Raw genomic sequence first — 20,519 nt, forward strand, 5'->3', positions numbered from 1 at the left:
TAGTTAGTGCGCAGAAATTAACTGTTCAAACTTTTTGCCACGCCCCCTTCCGCCCCCGGAATTTACATAAAAGTGATTTCCTTAAAAACTATGATAGCTACTGACATCAAATTTAGTATGTAGACTAGCTTAATAGACGCGCAGATATTGGCTATTTAAACATTTTGCCACGCCCACTTCCGCCCCCGTAAATTAAACAAAACTGATTTTATCAAAAACTAACAAAGCTCAAGTCACCAAATTTAGTATGTATACTGGCATAGTATGCGCAGAGAATTTAGATATTTTCACATTTTGCCACGCCCACTTCCGCCTCCATAATTTAGGAAAAAACGATTTCCTCCTTTAGTTTTTTGACTATCGCATTTAAATTTGGCAGACTAATTAATCTTATCTATTTCTACCAAACTACCAAATTTTATGGAAATCGGACTAGAAACATGTAAAACATGCGTATGAACGTATTTTACTACGCGGTCCACAAGGCCAGAATTGGACGTTGGCTAGTAGCGGCGCTAGAGTGCTCGTGTGTTTGTAGAGTGAGCGAGATAGCACATAGTATAAGACATGTAAAAACAATTTATTAGACATACATTTGGTCTTCGAAATTTGAAATATTTGTTTCACCAGGTGTATGGTATACCCAAGTCGACGAGTCGACTTACTTGCTTCATTTTTGTTTCCTATCACTAGTGATGGCAGCACATTTCGATAACATACAAATAAACCGATAGCCATTATTGGAATGCCACAGCATTCAGTCTAAATGGCAATTATTCCACTAAACAGATCATTAAACAAATTATGTGAAAAGAAATGGCAATATTAATGAAGGAAGTTTGTGTCCAAGGGTTTCTGATTGGTTGCCATGCACCGTGGTGAGGCAACTAAACTTGTTGCCCTTATTTATCTGACCAAGCGATTCTGTGTTATTTCCATTTAAGCGTATTATCCTGGCCGACTAAAAATAATGTAATATCCCTTCATCATTCGAATCACAATCTAATTTTTTAAATCAAAGATTTCTTTTTTCGAATGTTATGTAAAATATTAAACAAATTTGCTTCTTTCTTCCAAGGGAACTGCATTGCTTAGACTTTTCACTTAAATGTAAATGTAAAAGCAAAGTTTTAGCTACCTACCTACATATGTATGTATGTATGTATGTTATGTATTTATCTATGTACCTCATTGCTAACATCTGCCAACTTGCACGATTTATATATGACAACAGTAGGTGTTGCGCTATTCAAATGGTTTTGTGCGTTTGTTTGAGCTCCGCCCGGCAATGAAATGAAATGAAATCGCAACACTTGGCAAAAACTCAAACAAGAGAAGCAAAACCATGAAATGAAACGAAGCTTCACTTGAGATACGCATAATTTCAGGGCGAGGCACTTAAAAAGAGACCCAAAGAGTCGCTGTTGCTAGTGTTTGCTGTCATCTGTGGACGTTGTCGCTGGGTGTCGTCTATTTTGGAGAAGCATTTTCTGCTTTGTTGCCTTGCTGCTTATTTCATTTCATTTCATTTGTAGCTACATTTTCTACAGTCACACCCCACAACTACCCACCTTAACCCCTTGGAAACGCCTCTCGAAATGAGCAGCATGCGTGGAGCATAACAAATTGGGGAAAATGGGAAAATATCATCCAAGATAGAGCAGCAGCAGCAGCAGACACTCTGTGTCTTGTCATCGTCATCGTCAGCTCCCTGCAATCCTTTCTTTTTTCTTTTTTTTGAAAGAATTGTTTGGCATAAATAAACAATTCAATTCAATTTTTCGTCTTATTCGCTTTGCTTTTTTTTTTTGGCTTTTTGTTGTAAGGAGTTACAAAGTGGAATAGGAATAAATTTCACATGTAAATGAGAGACAAACAGACAGATAGACGAGACAAAAGGCAGTGCGTAGGTGGAAATTAGATGTAAGCAAAGCAAAACCATAAAAGAAACTAAAGAAACTATAATTTAAGCCACGACAAAAGCTAGACAAATGTTGAAATTGTTAGGGGGAAGAGTATGTTTCTTTTTTTTGTCTTTGTGTTCATGAATTATTCAAAAGGTTTCTGGATTCGTGGAGGAGAGGGTAATAATAATAATACCCAAACCGCATTATGCAATGGGAACAACTTCCCACACATTTACAAACACACACACAAACACACAGACGTACACAGAGACAGATACATATACATATAGTGTCTAACTTCACTCTGATAGTTTTGTAATGAACAAATTAAATGGCTTTGCTTAGTGAGTTCTGGGTTTGGCTTGGGTTTTGGTTTCAAAATGGTAATGAATTTATTTAAATGGCGCGTAATCAACCAAGGCGGGATGAAGATGAATATCCTTAGTGGGAGAAAGAGAGAGAGAGAGAAAGAAGGAAGGGAAGATATAAAATGTTCTGTGTTCATTTACAATTTCTACATACTTAAGTATAGATTGTGTGGGTTAAGAATTGTGTTGACATTTGTTGTAATTGCTTTGTAAAGGATGAAATGGATACTCATCTTTTTTGCAGTAAAAATTAACTAAGGTTGATGGAACGCATGTTTTTACAAGAAAATTTCGCACAAAGTTTACTTTTATTAGAATTAAGCTTAAATGGATCTTTACACAGGTAAAACAAAAAAGACATCTGGAAACCCATAATCAAAATTCGTAACCTGGTAGTAACTAACTACATGTTTGAAGTTTACAAAAAATGAACAAAAGGAAATAATCGTTAAGCCATTAGGTTTGCATTACATGTCAACTGGGTTTTGACTTTAAAAAAAGTCATGAACCGCAAGTTTTAGTCAAAATGTTACTAGAAAATATTGTTTATCAAAAAATTTCTTTATTTTCAAACCATACTTCGGCTAAAATAGTAACTATAATTTCATTTCAGAAGATACTGTCTTCAGCTATCTTCATCTATTCTCTGCTCCATTTTTTTCGCTGCGGCCCTCCTTTCACTTAATTCTGACTTGTTCTCGGGGAACTTTTCTCGCAAATGAAACGTCAAACTTATATCTTCACAGTTATCCCTAGAGAGTTGAGTTGAGCTCAGTTCTCTGTATCAACTAAAATATAAACCAACACATTTATTTCAATTTCGCGCAAAAGTCAAACTAAAACTAAACTAAACAGTACAAAAAATGCCTCAACTTTTCGCTCTGCCTGTTGACAGGTAAAAGTTATTGCCATATAGAAGAAGAGAATGATGGAAAGAGAATGGTATGTTTGTGTTTGTGTGTATGTGTGTGTGAGAAGAACTAGAGAATTCCAAACAACAACTGTCAACAATCAACACCTTTTTCATTAAACGCATTAGATGAGATGAGACAAAGTCTCTGTCGCAGTCTCAGTCTCCATCTCTATTTGTGACATGACGTTTGTTTTTCAATGAAAGCGAAAAGAGGAAATGACATTGGAAAATGGGCTCGCGGGGTAGTTGGGCGGTGTGTGTGTGTGTGTGTGTGTCTATATGGCGATGGGTACACAACCTAGATAGGTGTGCGCCTTTCTGTAATATTTGTTGACAACACTCACTCACTCACTCACTTGCTCATTCAGTCAGTCACTCAGCACGTTGTTGACTTTGATGACTTTTCTTAATTACAAAACCTGAAAGAGAAACTCAGAGAGACAAGCACAGGATACAAAAGAACTAGCATTAGGATGCGGGTAAATATGCAACGTTCCATCCACATAGATAAAGATCTTTGAGAGATAAATAATACGAAAAAAAACAATTTGGAAAAACTCGTCAAACAAATGAGATTTGTTGTAAAACTAGCTTCTAATGTAAAAAGAAGCCAATAAGTTGTAACAAACGACGAAATTATACACCATAAAACTGATAACAGTATGACCGCTAGATGGCGTCATGGTTGTGTTAATGTGGCGACACCGAAAATACTGGTTCGCCCTCTGTTTGTCGTTTACCAATTCTGAACGGAATTACTAGTATTATTAAGTTAGTCAACACTACTTATCTCTCTTCTAAAACTTGGCTAGACGCGTCAAGACGCTTTGATCGGACTTCCAATAAACGTTTATATATTTTAAGATAAATGGCTGCCTTGTAAATAACAGAGTAGCCAAAGTGGTGACCCCGACGTGATATTATGCATCACACAACGTTCCTGGGAATCTGTCCGGTCTACTAGCAAATTTCGTCATCCAAAGTCAAACTGGTCATAAATTTTTTTGGCGGGTTTATGACACAGAGACGCTACGACTTGCGCGCGCTCCCAAAAAGACGACTAGAATTTCAACAAGAGACGCCCTTTGAAAATTTCACGATGGACGAAATTAAAAGGGAACTAGACGATCTCAGAAGCCAATTGGAGCTTCTGCATGCAACTGGCAACGCCACCACAAATAATGCGGCATCCGGCCAACGTGCGCCCATGCGCTTGCCACGATTCGCAAGAAACAACCCCCATTTGTGGTTCGCTCAAATCGAACGCTTATTTCGCTTGCACAACATTGACGACGACACAGACAAATTTGATCTGATCACAGTGCATATAGACGAGGAGATCATCATTGCTGTAGAAGATTTGGTTTTACGACCACCTGCGACTGACAAATATCTCGCCATCAAGAATCGCCTGCTTGAGAAATTCGCCGAATCGGCTGAATCAAAATTTAGACGTCTACTTCACGGCGATGGAGCATCTGGTTCAAAACCATCCGAAATTCTGGCAAATATGCGACGCCTCGCTCCGGATCCGGCAAGTGAAAGCTTAATTCGCACACTCTTTCTTGCAGAGATGCCTCAGTCAATACGTCCAATGCTGACAGTGTGGGAGGAGACCAACTTAGACAAGCTTGCCAAAATAGCAGACAAAATGATCGAAGCAGTGGAAAGCAAATCTCTTTATTCGATGGAACCCAACAATGCCATTTGCTCTGTGACACCTAACGATTCAACTTCAGATGTTATAGAGAGCATACGTTTGCTCAACGTAAAGTTTGAGAATCTTCAAAAGGAGCTTAAACAATTTCGATCACCTAAACATGATGCTCAGTCTCGCTCACGCAGCGCATCAAGTGGCCGACCGCAATGGAGCAACTCATCGCCCAAAAAAACGGAGGAACAACAATCCAAACTTTGTTTCTACCATCTTAAATTTGGGCATGATGCCAAGAAATGTCGTTCTCCTTGTGTTCATTTCCAGTCGTCAAACTAACAAAGCTGTCGTCTAAAGGGCTGGTTGGCGACAGCACACTCAACACCGGCGATCCCAAACCACAACACAACTCCAGTATCGAACCACGCCTGCACATAACTGATCGCATCTCCAACATACGTTTTCTCATTGACTCAGGGTCTGTGATTTCCGTTGTTCCACGATCATTCTGCAAGCAAAAAACCAAACCTTGCGATCTCATTTTATATGCTGCCAATCAATCAATCATCAACACGTACGGTCAATACGTTGCAGAGCTCAATCTTGGCCTACGCCGCAGTTTCACCTGGCCTTTCATCATCGCAGATGTCCAAATAGCCATCATTGGAGCTGACTTTCTAACCAAAAACGAATTACTCATTGATTTGGCAAATAAACTTCTCATTGACTCGATTACAGGTCTTTCGACGACTGGATGCTTAGCTGGAACGCGACAACATTCCATATCGACAGTAGAAGACCCACGCAAATATCCGGAAATCCTTCAAGAATTTATTGACATAACGAAACCGTCAATGAAAACTAATATCCATAACGACGTCTCTCATGTTATCGAAACGCATGGTAGACCTGTTGCGGATCGGCCTCGTCGCCTATCGGGTGATAAGCTAGTCTCAGCGAGACAGGAATTCAATCTTCTAATCGAACAGGGAATTTGTCGTCCGTCGAAAAGTCCATGGTCAAGCCCACTTCATTTGGTAATTAAGAAAGATGGAGGTTGGCGTGCCTGCGGCGATTATCGGAAACTAAACTCAATAACGGTTCCGGATCGTTATCCTATCGCTCATATCAACGATTTCACCGATCAACTATATGGGAAAAAGTTTTTTCGACGCTCGATTTGGTAAAAGCTTACTATCAAATCCCCATGGAGCCAAGCGACGTCCCAAAGACAGCTGTCTGCACGCCTTTTGGACTCTTCGAATTTTTGTACATGCCCTTTGGGTTAAAAAATGCGACCCAAACCTTTCAAAGATTCATGGACAACATTTTTCGTGGCATTAACTTTGTATTCTGCTATATCGACGACATTCTCGTCATGTCGAGCTCTTTGGAAGAGCACAAAGAACATCTTCGCTCGGTTTTTCAAATTCTTCAAAACCATGGTCTAAGTATTAACCTTAGTAAATGCCAATTTGAAAAACGAGAGGTCAACTTTCTTGGATACACAATCAACGACTGTGGAATAAAGCCGCCAACTGATCGGATAAATGCTATCCTTAACTATCCAAGACCTCAAACAATATGCCAACTTGGCCGATTTCTGGGTGTGATCAACTACTATCGAAAATGCCTTCAACATGCGTCAGACATACAAGCACCATTAACTGAATTGCTCAGAGATGTGAAGAAGAACGACCAACGAAGGATCGAATGGACACCGACACTCATTGCTACCTTTGAGAACTGTAAGCAAAGCATGGCTAATGCAACACTTTTATCGTTTCCGTCACCAGACGCAAAACTCAGTTTAACCTGCGACGCTTCTGACTCGGCCATCGGCGCGGCCCTCGAACAACAGATAGATGACATCTGGAAGCCACTAGGGTTTTTCTCTAAAAAACTCAGCATCACGGAACGAAATTACAGCACGTACGATAGAGAACTCTTAGCAGTCTTTGAGGCAATTAAATACTTTAAACACCTGGTAGAGACACGAGCCTTTATCATCAGGACTGATCATAAGCCGCTTGTTTATGCCTTCAATCAAAAACCTGAAAAAGCATCGCCTCGTCAGCTTCGACACTTAAGCTATATTTCGCAGTTCTCCACGACAATCCTGCACGTAAAAGGCGAACATAACATTGTCGCAGATGCTTTCTCAAGATTATGTGCCATTCGGATGCCCACTTCAGTAAACTTGTCTGAAATCGAAGAGGCACAGGCCACAGACCTTGAATTATCGAAGTTGTTAGAAGGAAATTCATCGCTAACTCTAAAAAGCATTAGATTCGACAACAATGTGTCATTATATTGCGATGTTTCATTGGGACACAACCGACCGTATGTACCTAAATCTCATCGGTACAAAATTTTCTCCTTCTTCCATAGTTTATCACATCCAAGTGGTCGGGCTACATTAAAACAAATTCGCCAGAAGTTCGTTTGGCCATCAATGAACAAAAACATCACCCAATGGTGCCGAAACTGCCTCCCTTGTCAGCGTGCGAAAATCAACAAGCACAACCACGTACTACCAGAAAAGATACCCGTTCCGGATAACAGATTCGACCACGTGCACTTGGACATCATAGTAATGCCTTACTATCAAAACTTCCGCTACTGCCTAACGATGATCGACCGATTTTCACGTTGGCCCGAAGCTGTCGCTCTCACTGACATCACTGCAGAGACAATTGCAAATACCTTCTACGCCCAGTGGATATCACGTTTTGGAACGCCCAAAACAATAACAACAGACCAAGGCTCGCAGTTCGAATCCGCTGTCTTCAAAGAACTCGCACGACTCATCGGCAGCACACAGATACATACCACTGCCTATCACCCACAATCCAACGGTTTAATCGAACGATGGCATAGATCTCTTAAAGCGGCATTAATGTGCAACGACGGCACACCTTGGACAAAACTTTTGCCAACTGCGCTGCTTGGACTACGTACTTGTTTTAAACCGGACATCAACGCATCAGCTGCGGAAATGTTGTATGGAACGGCATTACGACTACCCAATGAATTTTTTGAAGATTTGGACAAACCATCAACACCTACATCATTTTTAAGCCCTTTTCGTGAACATATGCAAAAACTTCGACCAAAGCCCACGGCTCATCATATCAAGGAAAGAATGTTCATTTTAAAAGGCATTGATCAATGTTCACACGTGTTCATCAGAACTGACGCAGTCAAGCAACCGCTTGAACCTCCGTATTCTGGCCCTTACGAAGTTATAAAGCGCCAAACGGACCGAGTCTTCGTTCTAAAAGTCAATGGAAAGGAGGTCGCCGTTTCTGTGGACAGACTCAAGCCAGCATTCATAGCAAACGAAGACCAACAACCCGAGACTCAAGACTCGAAACGCCCTGCACCAAGGACATATGAGAAACATCATCGAGTTCGTTTTTCATCTTCAAATTCATAACTACCTCATTGGACGGGGAGTACTGTGGCGACACCGAAAATACTGGTTCGCCCTCTGTTTGTCGTTTACCAATTCTGAACGGAATTACTAGTATTATTAAGTTAGTCAACACTACTTATCTCTCTTCTAAAACTTGGCTAGACGCGTCAAGACGCTTTGATCGGACTTCCAATAAACGTTTATATATTTTAAGATAAATGGCTGCCTTGTAAATAACAGAGTAGCCAAATTAATATACTGCTAATAGGCTTAAGTAAGAGTGGATGGAGCAACTATTCCACCTGTCACAGAGTTTGCCACGAGAGCCCATGGTATCACAAGCTGCTATACTATGCTTTTTGTCTGCTCGTTACCAATTTTATATAAAACTATTAATTGATATTAAATATGCAAACTCAGATGACAACCACATAAAATGTCAAAAATAAAATCTTGCCACAAACATTTACCGCAATTTATGCCACAATCATTTATATTTTATTCGCAACCTGACTAAAAGTTTATGTTAATAGTTAGTTATTCTAAATAGATGGATCCACCCACCCCGTCTCTCTACTCTTCCTCTTCTTTTGACCAAAACCAAGCGAAAAAAAAAACCTTTTCTATGTTCCCTTTGTTGTTGGTTTTTATGCAAATGTTTTCCATCTAATTTATGCGAAATTCAAATTTGACAAACGCCGGCAAAGCTTCACAAAGCTTTGTGTGGCTTTTAGTTTTCAACACTCCACCAAAAAAAAAAATAAATAAAATAAAAAAAAAAACCGACAGAAAATTGGAGGGAGGAGTGTAAATTTAAGTTTTGGTCTAAATTTAATGACCAGTTTTTCCAAAAAAAAAAAAAAAAAAAACTACCAAACAAGAAAAATGCCTAAAAATTTATGAGCCACAGCGGCGTTGAAATTGAAATTAAACATTAAAGTTTGACCATCATTTTAATGCCCCAAAGAATAGTTGAGGGTAAAAATAGATGGAATATTTGAGTTGGGTTGAGTTGAATTCAGTTTTATTCCATTTTTAGCCACGATACTTTTGCCTGCTCGCCCCCATCACTCAATCAATTAGTTTCGACTTTATTTATTTAAAACGGCAAATTCCGAGAATGTCAATAATAAAAAAAGATTGCTATAGAAATACCAAGTACAAAGGCAAACAATATGCAATACTCTTTATGCTATGTGCCCTCCATATAGTGTGTGTGTATGTCAATCAATGCATCTACAGTGATGTTAAAAACTTTGCATACACAACCACAGGAAGGGATAGTAAATGTTTGTCCTTGCTCATTCTCCTGGTTATGCTAAAACAATATACATATTGCCAAATGTTGTTAATTTTAAGCTGTGCGAATAAATCTATGACTGACTGTTTAGATATTCACACAAAATTCTAATACGCTTGTGTATGAATGACTGTCTATCTATGTATGCATATATGTCTACATATATCATCTATATCTATGCTTTTCATTGACATATTTTTTCCATCTGTTTGTCGTATGCATAGAGTTTATTAAAAACAACAAACATAACCCACATTCCACAAAACATTATGCATATACATAACTATGTATTTGTGTATTTGTTATGTTAGAAGGAAAAAAAGGAAGCAAAATATTACAAAGAACAATGAGAGGACATGAATAGACCCCATACATGGACATATAGAATATTGTTAGATGCATTTGTGTGTCAAGCTTTGTGAACTTTATATTAATGAAACTGACATTGATCAAAGCCTTAAAAAAGGCGGTAACCTCCTAGAATTAGATTTAATTCTAGTCCTAAAATAATATTCTGCAAGCAGTCAATTTACCTTTTCCTGTCATCTCTCTCTATATAATTTATCATTTTATATTGACTGAATATGGTATTCATAATGCTCAATTCTTTTTATCTTCATTAATCGAACTTTTCCGGTTTTCACACATTGTCGAGGATAACCTAACATTGCATGGCCCCTCCCTTACTTATCATTTTCAGACATATGCAAATCAATTTTTTACTTTACCGCGCTCCTTGACTCCTTCGTTTCCCCTCCTTTCCTCTCATTTCAGGCCATCAAAAAATTTGTTACCTTTTTTTTGCGAAAAATTTGAATAAAAAATCAATTTGCTTGAATGAAAAACCCCACTCCCAATTTCGCCATACCCCCGCCAACACATTTCCCTGTCCGACTTGCCTTTCATTGAAATTTTATAATGAAGAAAAACGAAGAAAAGAAAAAACAAAAAAAGGCATAGTGTATGGAAATTCGTATTCGTATTTCTATGTTAGGATATGTGCAGACGATGATCATCTATCAAATATTTTTGCCAGTTTCCTGTTTCCTGGATCCCCACCACACACCACACACACACACACGCATCCCTACACACGTCATAAAGTTGTGCCACACATCCATCAAGTAACCCAAATCCAAACAAGAGGGAGGGGAACCTCTTCTGGTAACATTGTCACTCGCAGTGCGACATGTTTTATCATTTTTTTTTTTGTGTCCCATTCTTTTTGTTTTTATTTTACAACATTGCATGTAATTTGTCGTCCATTTTGAATGTGGCAAGTGGCATAGAAAGCTGGTTGGATGGAATACGAAGAGTATGCGAAATGGAGGACGGGATCCCAAATCCTTATATATCAGTGTATGCAAATTATCATTTTTTTTCTTTTTGTTGCTTTTGTAATTTTTGTTTTACACACCGACGGATACTTTACACACAGATTTTTCATTTAGCCTCCAGTTTTTTTTTTTTTTCTTGTGCATTTCTTTTTATGATTACGATTATGTTTTTTGAGTGTTCATTTTCATTTTTGCATTTTTCACGCATTCATCAGTTGGATGGCTGTTGATACTGCTGCTTCTGCTTCCTGCCTTTCACTTTTTTCCATTTTCATTTGTTCTATGCAGATTTTTCCGTCTTTATGTTTGTCTTTGCACTGTGATACGAGACGACAAGTATTTAGACAAATGCAAGTAATGAAATATATCTACAGAGGGAACTTAAACGTAATTGATGAAACTTTTCAAATTTTGTCACTGGAATTGAAGAATTGAAAGGCATTTGGAATTCTCGTCACGGCTCATTTGACATTATGACTTCGAATTGAAAAAAATCTTGTCGCAAAACAATATTGAAGCACTTTATCTTGACTTTTACAAGATTGTGTATAAGATTAAAGAAAAGTGGCAAAAAGTTTCGTAGGCTTTTTGAAAAATTTTTAATTCGCTATTCGCAAAATGATATTTGAAATTCCAATTAAATAAAAGAATATTAATATGTGCGGAAAATATTTGATACATCATTATTATTCGATGTCTAATCGAATTCCTTGAACTGTTGCTTCTAAATTGTATTTCGCTCGTTTTGCAAGACATTCCGAGATATCAAAGGGCATCCTAATAATATTTGCACTTTACTTTGTTTTTGCACAAGTCTGTGTCTTCCTTCTTTGTCCTTATTCTTCTGTTTGCTTCCATCTATCACACATTCCAAGCAAAGGATAACAAACGCCGCAGGATGAACAAGGGAGTTAACGTTGGTGATATAAGGAATGGGGCAAGGGGATGGATATATATGCATATGTTTAGTCAAGTTTATTGAAAAATATGCGCTGACAGGTAATATGTCAATGCGTGCTAAAGTCCCAACCGATGCCGCCCACCTACTAAAGCCCCCGCTTCTTCAACACTCTTCAATATAATAGACTTGCCGCTATATATATACGTACATACATATATCCCTCGTTTGTTCTTTGTGGCCCTGAAGCCATATTTATAAGCCAAAAAGAAGGAATACAACAAAAAAAAAATGGAAAATAAAAATATGGCAGCACTCAGCTCAGCCCAGGCCAGGCCAGCTCCTGTGTCTTGTCTTTTTATGATTTATCGCCATCAAATTGAAAATTGAGTGCCTGACAGTGGCAAAACATTTTTTTCCGATTTCTCTTCCTCTTGTCTCTGTAATTTTGTGTTTTTTTGCTTTTTTGTTTATACTTTTTGTACTTACCGTAAAGAGACAACTGGCCACACAGACAGCCGCCCAAGAGCCAACCCAATAGCGAAGAACGGTCCGTTCTCTTTCGGGAAAGAACATGGCATGACAAGGAGCCCCGCAGTCATGTAGATCCTGGAACGAGTAGATTAAAAGTGAGACATTTAGAATGTGGGAAATAGAGATTCAAAGTGGGAGTGACAGAGGGAGAGAGAAATGGAAAGTGAGAATGTATACAAATTAATTAAATTGCTAAAGGGTAATTAATGCGGCTTGAACTAAAATAGAAGAAGAAGTAATTATTCTCCTTAATGTATTTGAATAGGGATAGACGATGGCTTTTACTAATCGCCTTGGAAATTTCCCATTCAACATTAATTTGAAATATTATAAGGTTCAAGCACCACAAACTAGAATCGGGAAACACTTAAGAGCAGATATTTTTTGATTTACTAGACTTACTCTAGACTTGGTCTCATTAGGAAATTTATGTAAAATGTGATGTCTGATTAAGATAAATTTTCAAAATTGCCTCAAAAAACCCGCCTTGACAAAGGAAACATAAGATAATGTTGAAATATCTTGAATCGATATATCGATTCAACGTTGACGCATGTGTGTCCATATGTTGGCCTAATCAATCAACTCTCCCCTATTTGTTGGCTCTATTTTACAAAATTTGTAATTTAATATTAGCTTAATTTCAGATACTATTGAAAAATTGCAGATAGTGACAGACAAGGTTTGTCCAAATGAAGATTCTAATCCCCTTTTGCCCAGCAGTTTGACAACTCTCGGACAGGGTCTAAACACAATAACTGCAATTTAATGACATTTGGTCAAAGTATGAACCACCACCGCATCCCCTTACACACCACCCACGCACACACACACACACACACAGAGACACAACCTTGAACTTCTCTCGGGGGTTAGAAAATTGCATTTTGTGTGAAATGTGGCAACAATGCATAGACTCACAAGGCTCAAAATTTTCACCCAATCCTGGACTGACGACTGGCGCATTGTAAACCGCAAGAGATTTGAATTTTAGATAGAACCAAATGTACACACACACGCAGTGGGAGGGGTGTGGCAGTTGGCCTGAGTGGTAAAAAGAAAAAGGAATTTCTTGTCCAGAGTCTGACTTTAAACCCATACCATTTGCCGTCTGCTTTTGCTAGTGAGCTAGTGAGGAATGGAGTCTGGCAACTGGCATCGAAAACAGAAGCAAAACCAGCCACGAGCTGAAGAGGAGTCATCGTTGTCGTCGTCGAGGCAGGGCGATGAAATGGAAATTCGTCTGTCAAAGAGCAACCCCAGCAGGAACGCACACACACACACACACAAACACATCTCTCTTTCTCTCTCCCACTATCTGTCTCTGTCTGTCTATCAGTCTGTCTCACAGTTAGTGTTCAGGGCTTTATTTCAAATTCCCATTAAAAATTTAAAAACCCAAAACATCCCGCATCCTTGCTCATCCGCCCCGCTTTTGGCAATCATCGTTAGGTTAGCGGCGCAAATTGCGTTTTCGACGCCCCTCCGCCCCAAAAGCCCCCCTTGAAAACCAAAAAAATATATGTATATAAAATAAAGCAGCGTACGCCAAAAAGCAACAGAGAAAAAACACACACAAAATTCCATATAATGATGTTAATGATAAGCAGGCAAAAGAGACGCAGACGAAGCACTGCCTCTCTTTTTACCACACCACTCTGGGCCATTTTTTACGCATCAAGAATGGAATCCAACAATAACATAAACAAAAGTAGAGGCAAAGAGAAAAAAAACCGCTGTATTCGAATGTGGAAACGACATCCTTATACCCTGGTTCAAAAAAGAAAGTACCCAACTCCTAAAGTTACCCTTCATGTGGTTTAAAAAGAAGATACACTTAACCTCAAAATAAAAGAGCTATACGATTCTATTGAGTGATCTACCAAAGATTCTATATCAATGTTTGTAATATCAAACGATTTCTCACTCCTTGATCCAATTAGTACCACAAAAATGCATTTAAATCAACAGAGTTCCTTAGGTTACTATGTGAATATACCCTTTTGTACCCGAATGCATATATAGGGTATGTAACGAAAAAAAAAAATCGAAACTTTGGCAAGAAATGGCGCTTTCGACGTCTCGAAAATTGCCTGCAAGTTAGCCACGTTTATCTTCAAATTATCCTTCGAGTTCTGTCGACTAAGCTTGGAAATTTAAATTTTAATGAACTCAACTTTTTGCAAACGGGATTTGATTGGCTTGCAGACCTTGGAAGGCATTTGAAGATTTACATTCCATAAAATAAATAATAATAATAGTAAACAAAAATAACAAACATAACAAGAAAAACAAAGAGAATGGAAAACTTATAGTATCTCTTCTTCTAATCAGATTTCATATTTATCATATTTGTCTTCTTCTTTTCGTTTTGGTTGTTATTTTATCTTTCATCTGTAAAGGAAAAAATTCACGATCGCGCTTCCTGTTCCTCCTGCTCCATCTCTAGTGGTATCTTCTATCCATCCACCATCCATCTTGATTAAAGCAAGCAAAATCAAACAGACTACCTACATCTCTTCTCTCTTAGTATATTCTCTTCACTATAGGTAATTTTGTGTAATCTTCTAGCTCATTCTTTTAGTGCTCTAACTTCTCCACCAGGCACCAGCATTGGCATTGGCTTCTACTCCTACTCCTACTCCTGAAAATAGGCGGCAACAGTTACAACAAAAGGCCCAACTTGCACATTGACCACAACAAAAGAGTAAAGAGGCGACTGCATTGTTAGCCCTGAGACAGAGTCGGAAGTCGGCAGTCTGTCCCGTCCCTTTTTTGGTCTGGTCTGGTCTGTACTGTTCGTTCTGTTCTGTTTTGGCCCGACTTGGCTCGGTCTGGTCTGTGGGCTCTCCATTGTTTTCGATTTTTATGAGGCATGTATAAATAATTGCGCCCAAAGGCCGACGCCGACATAAGTTTTCATGCCCAGGCGAGTCGACAAGCGGCAAGCGACTAACTAAACTGCCCTCTACCTTCAATGCCTTTTTCCAGCTTCAACTTCATGTCCAGCCTCAGTTTCATCTTCAACTTTAACTCCTTCCCCACCTCCAAGGAAAAGTATTTTTTGGCTGCTGGCTACAAATAAAATATATATATATATATATATTTATGTATATAAAGCAAGAAGCAACATAAAAAAAAAAAGAAATACCAATGATGAAGCCAAAAAGGGGCGGCGGTGGAGGATAGAGGTATGGGGGAGCATGCCTGGTACTTTAAGGAGTTTTTAATTTATTAGTAGATAAATTTTATGGCCATGCAAAAGGTTTTTGTTTTGCTCCTCCAAAAACCCTCCGTTCCCTTACATCGTTTCCTTTCTTTTTTCTTCTTTTTTTTTGGGGCGTGTTGATGATGGGCCAAGCTGCAAATTATTATGAGCAAAGTTAGCGGCGATGAGACACTGTGAAGGCCGTGGCAATCTTTTAGCAAATGATGAGCGAATGCAGCCACAGTAAATATTCGCTTTAAAAGAACCATAAACAACTATTATCAAATATAAATGAAAATTAAAATAAGAAAATTTCAAATTTCATATGAAAATAACAGTGGAGAGTTAAAGAAAAAACTCTTTTGATTGTTATTAAATGTTACTACAATGTATTCTCCAACACTTGAAAGAAAGCCAGCCGGATTTAAAAACGCAATATACCAACACTACATCAATTTGTTAAAGAAACTTGAACTTTGATTTCAAAAGGATTTTCAAACCTTGCTGAAATTTGTATCGGCAGTATTGATAAACTTCTAGAAATAGCTTTAGCTAAAATCAGTTGAAAAGTGAAAAAATCGGCTAAAGCTAGATTTCAGTGTTGTCAAACGCTATTTTTTATTTGGCGCGTTGTTTTACCGCCCTGGAATTTAAATATTTTAATCTAAACTCTAAAGTCGAGGAATATTCGGATGCTCTGGCATTTTATGTCAAAGGCAAGATTTATACAACTCTTTAGTTGTCCCCCCAATTAAAATATGAAGTTCAATTTAATATTAAATGAAACTAGCCTCAAATAGCCGACAAGCTACTTTGCAAAGCCTTTTTGATTTTTAGTTTCTACTATTTCATTTGCTTATTTCAAACAACAACTGCTGTAGTGGAAACGATCATGTTTCAAAGCAAATGTGTTTTTAGCTATCCGTTTACAGAGATTGACTTTAATAATCTAACATTAAGTATTCGATTAGGGACGCTGTATTTTCATGAAGCCATGGCTGTCTCTCTCTCTCTCTGTAAGCCTTAAGGCCAAAGGCAAACTTTATATTCAGCCGACTTTAGCCTGGTTTAGCTGCAGGCAAGATATGCTTGGACTTCAACTCTAACTCCCTTGGCCCTCTTCCCCCTTTAACACAACCTACTAGTGCCAATGGCAGTCAGACAACCCTCGTCTACAGCGTTAATGATGGCGCTGTCTATGTATAGGTTTCCCTCTTTTTCTCTATATAGATATAGATATATATTTGGGGGTGTTGCTGACGTTGTTAAAGTCAAAATAGACAGAGCAACAGACAGCACGAACAGAACTGAACTGAACTGAACTGAACTGAACTGAGGACAAGAAGAGGCAAAAGCAGCAGCCAGAAAACTGTAAGGACAAAGACCAATATGATTGTCCTAAGGGTTGATTCTCCAGGACCAGGACAGGCCTGTCATCTGTTGTTTTTGTTTTTGTGTTTGTTGTTGTTGTCGTTGCTGTCCTTGCCACTTGGCACTTGGCAGGAACAGACAGACTACACATGCATTCAGGCATAGGAAATGTCGTCTCCTCTGTTTTTTTTTTTTTCGCTCGAAAAATTGAAATAAGGCAATTTTGAAAAGGAAATGGCCGAACAGGATGGGAAGTTCAAGACATTTTGTTGACCCACAAAGAACACAGAAAAACCAGCAAGGAAAAAAAAAAAAAAGAAAGAGAAAAATTCCCCACTCATAATTTATTAATATTATCGACCTCTCTCGGAGCCACGCAAAATTGAACCAAACTGAAACGAAACCAAACCAAACCAAACCGAAAAAAGTCAAAAAGCCGCACAAATTACACATGTCGACACTTTATTAAAAGCCAAAAAAAAAGGTTTTTGTGTTTTTTAGGATTTCGATTTTGATAGCAGAAGGCATGGAAAGGATTCTCTTCTCTTGTTTTTTTGTCTGTTCTTTGTTGTAGTTTTTTTTCGGTTGTTTTTGCTTTGTTGTTGTTGCGGTCGATCTGAACCCGAGGCTATAAAATGTCGACCCGTCCATATGTTTGAGCCATAAAAAGCGGAGATATAGCAGTAGTAGCAGCAGGAGGATTTGGCATCCAACTTTGGCGCGAGTTTCTCTTTGGGTTAACGCCCCTCATTTTGGTTTTTGCGTTTAACCCTTTCATGGCCAAATTGTTGAGGTCCTACACCACATGCAAATGATGCCCGCAAAGCAAAAGCGAACAACAAGAAGAAAAATACGAAGGAAGGAGAAGATACAAACCGGTTAAGGGTAGAGTCACTTCCTCTCCTCATGTAATTTTAATGGTTATTTATAATGAGCGTCTGTTTAAAGTTTAAGTATTTTTCTTCTCTTTTTTTTTTTTTGCCATAGGTGACACAGCACCACAGCAAATTGAAGGACGTTTTGGTTCGCTTGGTTGCCCCCCCTTGGTTCCTTCTTCCCGCCCTGTGTTCCTGCCTGCCCTTGCCCTGGGGTTATGTGAATGTTGTCGGGTCATATGAAAAAATTCTGAAAAAAGGTGTTAAGCCAGAGCGCGTGGAACTTTGTTTTTTTGTTTTGTTTTGTTACTCTCCATTCCACTCACAAAATGAATAGTATGCATATGAAGAGGACCACAGGTGGCTGCTCTTCCCAGGCATCATCTCATTTATATTTTTTTTTTCTTTATGTCGGTCGTAATTAGGTTGAACACGTAATTAGCTATTGAAATTAGGGGCAGGCAACCCGAGGAAAAAAAGAGTTGTGAATATGAATTAGTAGGGGGTTGTAAGTCCCTTTTTGTTGTATGTATGCATAAGTGAATATTCATATGTATGTTTATATGCATAAACTGAATGATTGAGTTTTGTTGCAAAATGTGTCCCCGGTAACAAGAGGGGAAAGGAAAGTTTGCTATGTTGATAACACGAAAGGCCAGTTAGGTCTTGAAGCTATTCTATTTTCCAGTAATTGGTAATCATCTGACTCGATAAATTACTTTGAGATTAAACGAATGATAAAGGGTGCAATTACTTCAAATTACACGATCAGGATTGATAACGCTAGTTGCTTTCTAAGGAATAGTTTTGAGACAACAATTGTTGCTGTATAAGGATCAAGCATTTCGATGCGTTGACTATGGAGTGCACGAAGAATGGCTCACATGAAAAGCACATTGGTTTTACTCCAGTCAAAGTAAAACATAACTGTTTGCAATATTACTAAAGTTTTTGAAACCAACGTCTTTGGATCTGTCCAGGAGCAAACTAAATTTGCTATCTGCAATGTCTTAATGTAAGTCCTCGTTAAATTAAAGATCCTACACATTTTTATGCTTTGGCTTAATATTTGATGTTCGGCAAGTGTATTTTATTTTTCTTTTAATAAGCATAAGCAACGACAATCTCTTAGTGGGAGCTACTTAATTCTTACATACTTGTGTAAACACTTAAAAATTCACTTTTGCTATTTGTTTCTGTGTCTTGGCATAGCTTAGACTTCTTTGTTTCCCTTTCGTGCACTCATTTTAAAGAAGAAGTTTCCACATACCATAAGTTTTTTGAAAATGTTTTGCACGTGGAAGCTTTGCTAATTTTTCATATTTAGACCCAAATTTTTTGGCAAATTAAAGTGACAAATAATTTAGAATGCTCCTAAATGAAGGCCTCTGCTGCCATAGCCACGTAATAAGCTAGCCTATAATTTCACTATTAATAAGTTAGCTCTTAAATAAATAAATAAATAAGTAATATAAGACCGATTCCCATTTCTATATTGATTTAATTGTTGCGTATAAAGTGTGTTGTTGAAGTATTAATGTGTTAAATAAATGAACCAACAAAATTGGAAGGAAACAAATGTTTACGTCTGACATTTATGACATTTATTAAAAAATTGAGGGTTCCAAAATACTCTTCCGACCAAAGATGGCACTTAAATGGAATTCTGGTAACGCACACTACAGTAGCTGTTAAGTTTTTAATATAAAATTATGGAAAGCTAATAATAAGGAAACAATCATGTTAAATAGGTTGGCCACTTGGCCAGGAGAATCTCTTGGGTCGGTGTTTAAAATGAATAAGGAAAATATTTTAGAAAGAGCATTGCAATAAGTAAAGAAAAGAAATTTTAAATACCGACTTTAGTGGGCCAGTATGTAATGGGCGTTAACTGCGTGTTTAGATTTTATAAGGTTTAATAAATGAGGAAACAAATTTAGGAGAAAAAATGTGTTGACGGCAGAAGAAGTAAAATCGAATGAGGTTTTTTGGCAAAGCGTCAGCCTTTTATACTGTGTGAGCTGAACTAGTTCCTAGTTCTAGCTCATAAATATGAACCACACTATTTCATTTTGCTCATTTGTGAGTAACTGGTTCGATACACCATGAGGTTCAGTGTCGCGACCATTTCGATAAGCTTTTGTATCGACAATTTCCGAATTCAAACGGAAACAAATGTATGACGATTTCGCTGATATTTTCCACGGCATGGGACTTTCAAACATAAAACTACATATATGCGTTTGTTTTCGCTTTAGACTTTGAGTAAAATTTCACGCTTACAATTTTTTTGTCATTCGAAGTATAAATAAAAGCAACTGGTTTTGTCTGAATTTGCACTTCAAATTTTACATATATTTAAGAATGGCATGATTTGATGGCATCGTAGTTAATTATTTAACTTTAAGCCTTATGGCTTTGTTATATTAAGAGAAAATCAAAACTTCGGTCTAATGAAGAGCAATTTTATTAAACAAGAAGGGAAACTTCTGAAAATCGGAGCTGCTTAACCATCAGGAATTATATAACCAGCAACACGGTAGAAGCAACCACTTCAGCCACTTCAAAACGGCTTTTTAATTAAAAATCATATCTGTCGTAACATTTCAATTTAAGATCCAACAACTCATTGGGCGTCTGAAATTACACTTAAAAAGGCCCAAGGTCATTTTTCCGAAAAATGTGGTTTAATTCCAAAGATATCCTAAAACAAATTAAATATGCAAATTTTAAATC

At 37.9% G+C, this 20,519-nt stretch overlaps 1 protein-coding gene across 1 annotated transcript in view; it reads right to left on the reverse strand.

The window, feature by feature from the left end:
• The window catches only part of fz (frizzled), a 118,971-nt gene that overhangs the window by 66,981 nt on the left and 31,471 nt on the right, over positions 1-20,519 (reverse strand). The window contains exon 2 of the mRNA XM_068293867.1: positions 12,285-12,404. Coding sequence (XP_068149968.1) covers positions 12,285-12,404 — 120 coding nt within the window. The remainder of the gene's footprint in view (positions 1-12,284; positions 12,405-20,519) is intronic.

Source organism: Drosophila tropicalis, unplaced genomic scaffold, assembly GCF_018151085.1.
Source record: "Drosophila tropicalis isolate 14030-0801.00 unplaced genomic scaffold, ASM1815108v1 contig_805, whole genome shotgun sequence".
Lineage (NCBI taxonomy): Eukaryota > Metazoa > Arthropoda > Insecta > Diptera > Drosophilidae > Drosophila > Drosophila tropicalis.